Below are 12,146 nucleotides of genomic sequence, written 5' to 3'. Positions count from 1 at the left end.
TACAACGTTCAAAGCAATCACAAAAGCTTGCTCTTCATCACCCATAAACTATGGCGCATACCGACTTCAGGCATGATTCCCCATCGTCGTCAGCCACTGCATGAACAATCGCCACGAATTTATTTGCAAGCGTTTGGTGAATACCATAATTCTCAGAAGAATGACGAAGGATGGCATAGTGAATGCCTGCCTACTACCCAGAAATCACCATTAATAATTTCCTAGTGGGTACTCAGCAAGTGTGCTTGTAGCATTTACCCAAAGAGAGCTCATAAAAGGCTCTGAAAGGCCACTGTTCCAGCTTCGGTTGTAACTATGCTGCGTGATCTGCGCAGTCCGGGTGTTTTTATTTTCCTTCGATACCGCGAATTGACCCTTTCTGCGTTCTGTGCTGCGGATCTAGGGAAGTGATTGTGGACGCGTCAAGTCCACCACCTGCTGCATGGAAGGCAACTAAAAAGCGTAGTCGCTTCATCTTGTCGCTACAGTGAGTGTCGGACACTTGCCATCCCCTCAATGGCATAATTCATGCATCTTCGGCAGAAACTTCACCCATCACAAGCAAAATGACCACCTATCTTGGCGATTTTTTCGCATATTTCTTGGCGTGTACAGAATGTGCGTGTGAGGGACCTTTACAACACCTGGTGTTACTTCGGTACCTGTCCGAGCAGATATGAGCCACACTGCACTTCACTTGGTCTAAGCTGGCAAATTCGACGTTTGAGGCCTACAGGGTTATCATAAATAAAAGAACAACTTGAGTGTCGTTTTATTTATATATTTATTTATTTGTTTATTTAAATAATTATTTAGCTATCCTCAGGGTGAATGAGCATTATAATGGGGAGTTTTTATACGCACAAAAGATGCGGTCATCCCTGTACACAATATTAGCCTAGAAGGAAATTGCATAGTATTTATACAGTCATATTACAGTAAAACACACAAATTAAATCAATAATGATGCTATGCAAAGAACTTGGGTCACGAAAAAATGAAAATACATGAGTAACACAGTAAAGCAGTGGAAGGTGGAATAACGTCATATGAAATGTAAAATGAAGCATAGCAATTACACTGTGTTCGCTAAGAAGGCAAAATGAGAGAGATAGAAAGACATGCAGAGACGTTAACCAGTGTGATTCTTCATTGTTGGGGGGGGGGGGGTGATTACCGAAATGACCATATTATTGTGAGAGACGCTATATAGGAGAACTCCGGAGTTTTCGAACACTTGGGGCTCTTCATCGTGCTTTCAAATGGGAGCACACGGGTCCACGTCATTTCCACCTTCATCGAAAACGCAGGCGCCGTAGCAGGCATTCTATCCCGCGACCTGCGGGTCAGCAGCTGAGTACCTTAGCGACCGCGGTGGGGCAACCAGTTTGAAACAACCGGTTTTCTATTCAGTGCAGGGGGCAAGAAAATCTGAATCCGGAAGACAGTTATGACGTCACTGTTAGAGCATGCAGGAGCGTCTCGCAGTCTAATTTAAGCCGTTACTGCCGGAAGGCGATTTCACTCGATGTATGTGGTATGAATGCGTCAAAAATGGTTCAGTTAACCATTACGAAATTCCGACTTCACAAACACGGCATTGGATACGTATTGCAAAAAAATGAGACTTTCAGACAAGCGCGTATGATAGTACAGCGTATAAAAATTTACAAATGAATGCATGTAATGTCACAGTGTTTCGTTTTAGGACTACAATTCAATACTGTAAGAGTATGTGTGCTTAAACTGAATTCATTTGAACATGCGGTGTTCATCAATATGACACGGTTTGAAATGATGCATGCGTTTGACTCGTAGAATGCAGAGGTATATTTTTATTTAGGTCGTTCTTCAAGATTGTGAAAATGGTTCTTGACAACACGCTTTCAGTTTTGATAAATGTTTCTGTAAAGCGCTAGCTTATTGCTTTACTTACCCAAGTGTTTTGGCAGGGACTGCTCTGCGTAGCTTAGTCTTTTAAAGGATAGAGTTTCTCAAGTCTGTACCTACACTGCATGGTATACATAACCTACAATTCAACATGAACAAATGCGAAATGGACCGTGGAGCTTGATGTGAAATTGATAGCAGAGTACTTCACAAGGCACAACATGAAATGAAGATACACCTTATTGTATTTGCTGACACGTTTGCCTTAGTGTATCTGTGGATACAGTGTTCGACTGCTGACACGAAGCTCTCGGTTCCAATCTCGGCAGCGGCGATCACATTTCGATGGAGGCGAGAAGTAAAGATATATGTATTGGACAATGACTGTGCACATTAAAGAACACCAGATGGTCAAATTTTGTGGAGCCTTCCAGTACGGCGTCCCTCATATTCCAGTCTTACTTTTACCCCCGCCGCGGTGGTCGAGTGGCTAAGGTACTCGGCTGCTGACCCGCAAGTCGCGGGATCGAATTTCGGCTGTGGCGGATGCATTTCCGATGGAGGCGGAAATGCTGTAGGCCCGCGTGCTCAGATTTAGGGGCACGTTAAAGAACCCCAGGTGGTCGAAATTCCGGAACCCCCCACAACGGCGTCTCTCATAATCATACGGTGGTTTTGGGACGTTGAACCCGACATATCAATCAATAATCATGTCTTACTTTTGGGTTGCAAAACCCTACATGTTAAAATTTATAAGCATTGCATAGACTTCCTCAAGCAGAAACGCACTAATGTATATTATGTCGCTAAGGTAAGGAAGTTGCAGACCGCTAAAAGGAAATAATGTGAAGATTAACGAATAGCACAAGTAAAATAAGGAATTTCAAGCTTCAGTGCACCTCTAGCTTTTGCAGTTTTTTGTGTTCACTAATCATACAGATGGCATCGGTGTTGATTCCGTTGGCTTCTCAAGCATAAATCTGAGGTGCCTTCAACCAACACATACAATTGCTTCAACATGAATCATCGCACTCACCCAAATTCAATGTGTCTTGTGAAGCTAAGATGTGAACTTCATTTGTAATCTGCTCTACATCCGAGTTGAAAGTGCGGAACTGTGTTGAGTGAGAGGAATTTTACCGAACAAGAGTCACTCACAAAGTAATCGGCGATGCTGCGATAGAATGTTCCCAGGTCATAATCCAGGAACTGGTCAATCAGTGCTCTCTTACGGACGTCCTTGGGGTACAGTGAGTGGTCAGGCGCATACATGTCAACCAGGTAGCGCATGATTGCACGGCTGCAAAAGATTCCATACGATCACGCCACTTGATTAAAACACACGGCAGGTAATATTTATGTATGTAATAGCCGTGAAGAGAAGACACTGTAATGAATTGTGAGATTTTCTCGAAACATTTTGGGGAAAGCCGTTCTTGATTTGCTCAGTTTGCATCATTATCTGCCGTCTGGATGTTTTGTTTTTCTAATGTCAAGCGGTACACATTGCTGGCGTGTTCAGGAAGTCTTTATTTTTTGTTTGATGACTAATTTAATACCCCAAAACAACGACAAATACCTGCTGATGGTTTAAGATATATTCTACATGCATGGGTTTTTGCAGAAGGTTAAAAAAGTGTACACTCTTGCTGCTATATTCTGCTTGACTCGCGTTCGTGTTCCAACTTCTGCTAATTCTCTCCTTTCCGTCATTGTGTGTTCATTTTTACATTTAGAGACGTGTGCGTGACGCACAATATTTTTTGCAGTGATGCAGTTTTGCGGTTTAATGCAGTGAAGATCCACAAGAATGTACTGATAAGATACCGGTACCATTTCACGTAGTGCAGATTTTTCAGGTCATTTAAATAATTTAGGACACTCTGCCGGAGAGCGTGGATCGTGTATATTGTTTATTCAGATGCCTTCGTAAATCAAAGCTTTTTCTTCCAACTTTCCCAGAACATTCCTACGCGTCTAGTTTTTCGGCTATATAACATGAAGTCTTTGGCAAAGCTTATCGCTCGGCCGAAGGTGCCACATACACAATTGCAAGATTCAGTGACCACGTAAGTAGGACCTTCGTGAAAGTTTGTGCGTGTTTCATGTTGCATGCGAGGACGACATTGGTGGTGTGGATTAGGTATACGCGTGTGCCTACACCCAGCGCACGTACCCAGTTCAAACAAAATGTCTCACCTAAATTGCCAAGACAACCACAGTAGCAGAAGCATATCGATATTTTGCAGCAACATTCGCAGCATGCAAAAAACTTTAAGCAGCTCCTCGCATATATTTCCCGGCAACCACAACGCTTTGACGTAATTGTTGTCACTGAAACTTGGCTAAAAAGAAATCAAAACATTGTTTTTCCTGATTACACAATGCTATTTCAGTCTCGTGATTCTCGTTCTTACGGAGGTGGTATTGCTCTTTTTGTTAAAAATAAGCATTTCGTATACAATCCTTCCTTCACTATCGTGCATTACACGTGCTATCGAGTCACTATTCGTCAGGGTGAAATCCTCACTTGCAGTGGGCGTAGTTTTTCATCCCCCTAATGCGTCTTCTTCCTGCTTTCTTGAAACACTTGAAATTATTCTGTGTCACCTAAGAAACAACGTCAAACAATCTAGTGTTAATGATGATGATATGAACATTCACACCCGTAGCTCAGTCCATGACGACCACTCGTACTTACTAAAATCATATCGTTTTCGCAATCTCATCACCATACAAACTCGAATAACGGCAACGTCTGCTTCAGTGATTGACCACGTGCTGACGAATTTCGAGAAAAATATTAGTAGTGGAGTGTATGGCAAGCCTATCACAGGTCATTTTCCCATATTTGTCTCTGTTGGTCGCATCTAGAGTAAAAAAAACGTGGTGGGCCGAAGTTTGTAACCAACATAGACTACGTAGCTTTAAGAAATATTCTTCTTGAATCTATTTTTGCTCAAAGGTACAATGATGGCGTTCATACTAAATTTGATAACATTTTTTCTTCTCAAAAACGCAATTATAATAAGCAGCATAAAAGTTTTGGTTCATTCACGAAAAACAACGTTATGTCTCTGGACCAATAAAGAAATCTTGCAGGTCATAAGGCACAAGGATTACTGGCACGACAAATGGAAACGACAGAAGCACAATGAATTCTTTTTGCGTCATTTTGAAGTAATGCGTAATACAACAGTGACAATGATGAGAATGAGTGAAAAGAGTTATTATGGCGAACAAATAGAACAGGTGATTGGTAATTAAAAAAAAACTTTGTCAAAGCGTAAGTGGCGTTCTCGACCACCCTCCGCCTTCTAAGGTACTTCCTGATGTTATCGACTCCAATACAGTTTAATCATCCAGTTGAACCCTTACTTTGCCTCCATTATTTCAACACCAGATAAACCTTGAGGAAATCAGATCTATTGTGTCGGATATGCCAATTAGTAAATTGGCAGGCCGTGATGGGATAGCCGTAAAGCTTCTTAAGAAAATTTAGACGTCTTCGGACCGGTTTTGTGTCGCCTTTTTAACCATTCTGTGAGAGCAGCCATTTACCCTTTTTGTTTAAAAATTACAAAGGTTATTCTAACATTTAAAAGTGGCAATTATTCTTCACCGTCCAACTATCTGACCTCTGTTTTGAGCATAATTAATGATATCTTCAAAAAATTCTTGCCAATAGTTTCTATAAACTTATTGCGAAATATAACATACTATCATAACAGCAACACGGATTGAGACTAAACTATTCTACGTCCACTGCTGTTTTGACACTTACGCAATTAAAAAACATAGCTTTGAATGAAAACAAGTTAGCATAAGTTATCTTTGTAGACCTAAAAAAGCGTTTGACACCGTAGACCACAGAATACTGCTAAATAAATTAACACTCTACCGTTTCTCTGGTACCATTTTAGAACTTTTTTCACACTATTCGAAAGGTCGTAAACAGGCTGTATTAATAATGATTTCTTGTCTTCTAAGAGTCCCTTGAATACTGGTGGTCCCCAGATTCGGTACTGCGACCATTGCTGTTCTCCTTGTATATAAATGACCTTCCGCGGATATTGCAGTTTTCTAACATACTGATGTACGCTGACGATACTTGTGTCATAGTAACAGGTCAAAATCTAGGTGATCTTGTGTGGAAGTTTAACACCAAATTAGATAAGGTTGCTCATTGGTTATACAATAGTAAGCTATCTATGAATACCGGTAAGACCATATGTGTTACATTTCACTCTGGACTAAAATACATTACTGCTAATGATATACACACTAACATTAACGATTCTGTGATCGAGCAAGTAACCGCAATTCAATATCTTGGTGCCACTATAGATAATAACTTACATTGGCAGATGCAGATTCAGAAGGTGTGTTCCAAATTAGCCTCAGCATGTCATGCTCTTACTCAAGCTCGTCAAAACTTTAAAGCACTACTCTACGAATACTTTATTATGCCTTCATTCATTGTCATAATTCATATTGCATTGATTCTTGGGGCGGCACGTTTACAACTTACCTGAAACCAGTTAGACGGCTTCAACAACGGGCTGTAAGAATAATTCCTCATTCCAAGTATAATGACCCCAGTAAACCTGTGTTTTCCCGATTACGCATTTTGCCATTCGATATGCTATGCAAATCAAAACTAGCCAAATATGTATACACGGTTATAATTACAACCACCCTTTCAATGTGTCGCTGTTCTCTGCTTTTTCCCGTTTTACCAGACAACTAACCTTTGCTAAATGGAATATTCCACGAACAACGTATAGGGTGATTGGATTTTAGAGCTTCCCGGTATTAAGATCTGGAATGCTAAACCTTTTGAAATAAAAGTGTGTTCAAAGTTCACATAGACACTAGAAAAACAGTATTTAGAGGAATGTTCTGATTTATTATTGACCGGTCATGTTTAGTGAGATTGCTGTCCTAATTTCAATAAATAAGTACAAGTCGTTATTTTTTATTTCTTTTTTGTTCTGCGTGTGGTTATTTCATGTACTGTGCTTCTTTTCGGATTCTTTATTGACATTATATAACTTCTTATGTTATGCTTTTTCCCCTTACATATTGTATCTTTTCGGACCCAACTTCACTATCCAATGGGTAAGGGCCTACACAGTGTGTGCGAAGTTTTTGTGAAATTGTGAGCAACAAACTTCCAATTCTAAATATTTGGCCGCTGCGATTGAAGCCCGTCATATTCACTCATGCAAACTTTAGCCCTTTCATAAACTACAAGAGCTTTATTATAGGCACACCTTTTCAACAACGAAGTTAACTTGGTACTGCAGTGACGTGGTGCTGAATTATCGAACAATGTACTGCATACTTCAACTTAAGTGAGCAACACCGATAAAGAGTTGAAAGGGCCCTGCAACACTTTCTGAGAATGGTCGGAAAATGCAGCCGATCGGCAATAGAAGCTCCCGAGAACGCACGAGCCGAATGTTTTGGCGTAGCACGTGGCCTTGAATACACAGTAAATGATCAAAGTCAGCTAAAGGTAGCTTTCCGTTTTCTCGACAAATGACGATTGAAGCTCAAAAATCACTCGTAGAAGGCTTTTTATCAGCAAATGTCTAATTTAAGTTTGGCCCACGCGGTCATTAGAGGAATAACCGCTGAAGACCATGACTTGCCCACGGGTGCGCACTAGGTCACATGAAAAAAACCGTGTGTTCGACGAAAAGAAAAGAAAAAAGTGCTCAAGGTCACGAGGTGCACATGACTGATTTTCCTTGTCCATGCCGATTCCTTGTGCTTAGATTCCAACGCTTTTGTTGTGATGACAAGAGAGATTGCAAGAACAGCGTGCGAAAAATCTTTGTAACTCCGGCCATACTGGATGAATTCTTGAACTCTTTGTGAAATTTGATTTGCTACGTAATAAGCTCTTTTATTGAATTCATTTCATTGTTTCTTTAAAAAGTGTTTCAGGGCCCCTTTATCGCTCCATATCACATGTAAAAATAAACACGGCATTGAGTATACGTGATCATATTCCACCGCTGGGAACATGCTCGCTGTTCGTGTTCTGATTTGAAGTGTGGCTTGTTTTTACAGGCAGCGCTTCAACCAACAAAAAAAAGTTGGATTTCATGTTCGCATGATTGCCAGGGAGACAGTTCCTGAAAACACGACAGCGGAATGCACTACAGAACCCTCTATGAGCAGTTGGTACGTGTATCAGTCAAATAAGTTCGTTCACTGAGAAAAAAAAAAGAGACTGTGAACTGAAGCTGATAGTGACTTGATGGCTTAGTAAAGAGATATCATGCTTAACTCACCTTCTTCTTTTTGAAGACTTTGACCTGCCAGACATTGATTGGCGGAGCACCGTACTCTCTTTAGTAAGCCAAACCAAAGCAAGAGATTTTCTGGACGTTTGCCTCAACTTTAATCTAACACAACTTGTATCAGAGCCAACCCGTGTTACCCAAGACACTGCAAACACTTTAGACCTAGTACTGGTGAACTGTCCAGACAGTTTGTCGTCCATTACCTTTCTTAGAGAAATAAGCGACCAAAAGGTCATCCATGCTTCTTTTCGCTTTGCTCCAGCTTTGCAGCATAAGCGCGAAAAAACTATGCACTTATACGACAAAGGTAATTATGATGCAATATGTGAACATTTACAAAATTTTCTACGTTTCTTCCAAGATACGTTTTGTAACCGCACCCTATAATGAAAATTGGCTGGTATTCAAAGAGAAAATAAACAACTTAGCGAATCGGTACATACCAAAAATTACCTTTCGAACGCATGAACAAAAATCATGGTTCCATAATACGCTCGACAGACTAGAAAACAAAAAGAAACGCATGTATCGCGCCGCTAAATGCAGGACGGACACGTTTGCATGGGAAAATTACTACGCTGCTGAACAAGCATACCTATCAGCGATTCGCAAGACAAAAGATGCGTTCTTTTGCGATGACCTTCCGAAATTTTTAATCAATAACACAAACAAATTCTCGCAGGTGATAAATCCTCAATAAAGGCATAGTGTAACACTTACCAATGAAGAAGGTGAAACGTTCGACGATGTAGAGTGCGCGAACCTTTTTAAGGCAGCCTTAGTGTCTGTATTTACTGAAAAGTTCACCACGCCCCCTCTTTTTTCGCGTACCAATGCAACAAGTCATATGCCGACCATTACATTTTTCCCAGATGGCATCTCATCGTTAATCGACAATGTTAAACTCACATCATCAGCCGGCGTGAATAATATTAATTCGAAACTGTTAAAGAATACTAAACATGTCACCGCGGTTTTCCTGTGTTTGCTGTTCTCGCAGTCACTTTAAACTGGTGAAATGCCATATGACTGAAAGATTGGAATGGTTGTTTCAATCTACAAAACAGGTGACAAGAATCGCCCACTTACTTATCGCCCTATTTCATTAACGAGTGTGCCCTGTAAGCTTATGGAACACGTCATTTACACAGAAATTATCAAGTTTCTTGACTCGAACAAATACTTTCATTCTTCACAGCATGGGTTCTGCAAAGGCTTTTCCTTCGAAACACAAGTGGCCATTTTCCTGCATGACATTCATACCAAATTAGATTCTAACCTCCAGACAGACGCGATATTTCTAGATTTCGCAAAAGCGTTCGACAATGTACCACACCAACGTATATTACTAAAACGTTCTCTTGCGAACATTAACAGCGACATTTTGCGATGTATTGAAGCGTTCTCGACAAACCGATCTCAGTTCATTACATTTAACAACCGTGCATCCAGCCCCCCTACCAGTGACCTCCAGCGTACCGCAAGGATCGTTTCTCGGACCTTTACTTTTCCTAATATACATCAATGACCTGCCTCTGGACGTGTTGCAACGTTAGTTTGTTCGAAGACGACTGCGTCATTTATCGAACAATTACTAGCAAATCGAATCAAGGCTTACTTCAGGAGGACATCAACCGTCTATAGCAATGGTGCGACTGTTGGTTAATGGAACTTATTCCCAAGAAATGCAAACTGAGAGTATTTGCTCGTTGGCACGATCCATTTCCTTACACATACACGATCAGGAACATTCCCATGTGTTCTGCGCAGTCTTACAAGTACCCTGGTGTTACTATATTGAACGACTTGTCCTGGCGCACACACGTCACTAACCTCATTTCTTCTGCTGATTGATATGTGGGGTTTAACGTCTCAAAACCACTATATGATTATGAGAGACGCCGTAGTGGAGGGCTGCGGAAATTTAGACCACCTGGGGTTCTTTAACGTGCACCCAAATCTGAGCACACGGGCCTACAATATTTCCGCCTCCATCGGAAATGCAGCCGCCGCAGCCGGGATTCAAACCCGCGCCCTGCGGTCATTTCTTCTGCTAACAAATCACTTGGTTTTCTCAAGCGTTATCTGAAATGCACCCCCAAACCAGTTTAACTACTGGCCTACCAGTCAATAGTCCATCCGAAACTGGAATATGCATCTGCCATATGGAGTCATCACCAAAAATATCTCATCAACGCACTCAAAGCCATTCGAATTCGTGCCACAAGGTTCATTCATTCTAATTATTCATATGACACGAGCATATCTTACTTAACGAAAGAATTGAATTTGCTTCTCTTTGGTACACGCCGGCGCACTGCATCTCTCTGACTTTTCCACAAGTTTTATCACACCTCGCTTCATCAGCCACCCTATATCCTACCCGCAGCCCGAGCATCTCATCGTACACGGCACACTTTCCAAGTGGGCCGCCCTCGGCTGTAACCTTTTCCGCGTCATTCTTTGCCATGCCGCTACAGATTGGAACAACATTCCCCACGAGATCGCCACCATCACTTGTCCGTGTTCGTTTGCGGAGAGTATCACTGCGCACTGTTTGCAATAAAAGAAAGTGAAATTATAGTTTTACTGTACTAGTGCTGACGTAATATTTATTGTACTTGTGCTGACGTATGTAACACCTTAGCCCATGTATGTTTCTGTATTTTTCTCGTGTTAAGTTACATGATATGCAAACTATGTACTTTAGCGCATGTTTTTTTCTTTTTTGTGTGTTTAGAGTTATGCGTTAAGCAAATTATGTACAAATGTATTCCCACCCCTTATGTAATACCCCGGGTCTTTAGGTAATAAAATGAAATGAAATGAATCGATTATTTATTTCTAAATGTTTTAATAAATTGCCTATGTAGGACACACTTCCACGTTTCTCTTCAGTTTTGAACTAGTTATCCGTAGTCAATCATAATGCATTGTAACGTCGCTGGTGTGCATAAAGTTATTGGAAACTATTCTTTACTCAACTTCTCTGTGTTTTTTTTCCTGAAATATGCAATAGCGCTAGTCGGTTGGTGAAAACTATAGAACAGCATATACCGGAGTCCAGGAAAATTTCTTGAGTTAAATTGTGACAAAGAATGCAATCGATGTGGTGTGTTGCTTCGCGTCATGACGTACAGGGGTGCGTCCACTTGTCTAGAAGGCTCGAGCTGCTAGCTATAGCACATTCCAGCTCGCTTCAGCTCCGTGCATACAGGTGGCAAGAAGTTCAAGATAGTGCACACCTGAAGACCAGTTTTAATGGTCAATACTGATATATTTGGACCTAATAAAATCAAGTGTTATTGCCAAACGGCGTTAGTACAGTCCCGAGCTCCCCATTTCATAGCTGTCTCATAAGCGAGTGTGCTGACCGGGGTACTACGCTTCGCATCATGCAGGTAACGCCCCAGTGATAACTGATTGCGTAAGCATAGACAGACACTACTCACTGCAATTTTAGTTCAAATATATTTTTAAATTTTACTTTCGCAATTCCCATCATAAAAGCAACAGGAAAGATTACTTTCTACAAACACACCTGCTATGATAATTTTTTTCTACCACACTCATCTGCCTTGTGAGAAGAGAGCGTGGACTAAAAAAAAAAACTGAACATCTGGGCTGTGCGTCCTTGAAAAAAAATTGTCAGGTAGTCTTACAATATTGAGCGCATTCTATCATGTGGTCGAAACGATTCAAAAGTTGTATATGAGTTTATTCTAAGGGCAGTTCTCTCTTCAACTTGAAGCATTATGTTTAACTCAAATATTTCGATTTCTTCTCTGCCTCGTAAAAACTAAGGCATCACACTCACCTTTCCCACAGCACGAAGGTGTCATCTTGCAGAGTGGGTATTGTATGCATAGGGTTCAGCTGTTAGAAAAAAATCAGAAAAGTTATATGCCGGTAACATTAAACAATAATTAGGAAGAACAT

The 12,146-nt window shown here is 40.9% G+C and overlaps 1 protein-coding gene across 3 annotated transcripts in view; it reads right to left on the bottom strand.

Annotated features, from left to right (window-relative positions):
- LOC119168937 (glutathione S-transferase D7) overlaps positions 1–12,146 on the bottom strand; it is a 190,551-nt gene that overhangs the window by 73,983 nt on the left and 104,422 nt on the right. For all 3 annotated transcript variants that reach the window (XM_075890850.1, XM_075890849.1, XM_037420156.2), the window contains exons 3-4: positions 12,025–12,083; positions 3,049–3,190 (exon numbers count right to left, since the gene is read on the bottom strand). In XM_075890850.1, the coding sequence (XP_075746965.1) occupies positions 3,049–3,190; positions 12,025–12,083 (201 nt within the window). The remainder of the gene's footprint in view (positions 1–3,048; positions 3,191–12,024; positions 12,084–12,146) is intronic.

This window comes from Rhipicephalus microplus, chromosome 3 (genome assembly GCF_043290135.1).
Source record: "Rhipicephalus microplus isolate Deutch F79 chromosome 3, USDA_Rmic, whole genome shotgun sequence".
Taxonomy (NCBI): Eukaryota; Metazoa; Arthropoda; class Arachnida; order Ixodida; family Ixodidae; genus Rhipicephalus; species Rhipicephalus microplus.
Note: the sequence above shows the minus strand (reverse complement) of the source record. Positions and strands in the feature narration are given on the sequence as shown.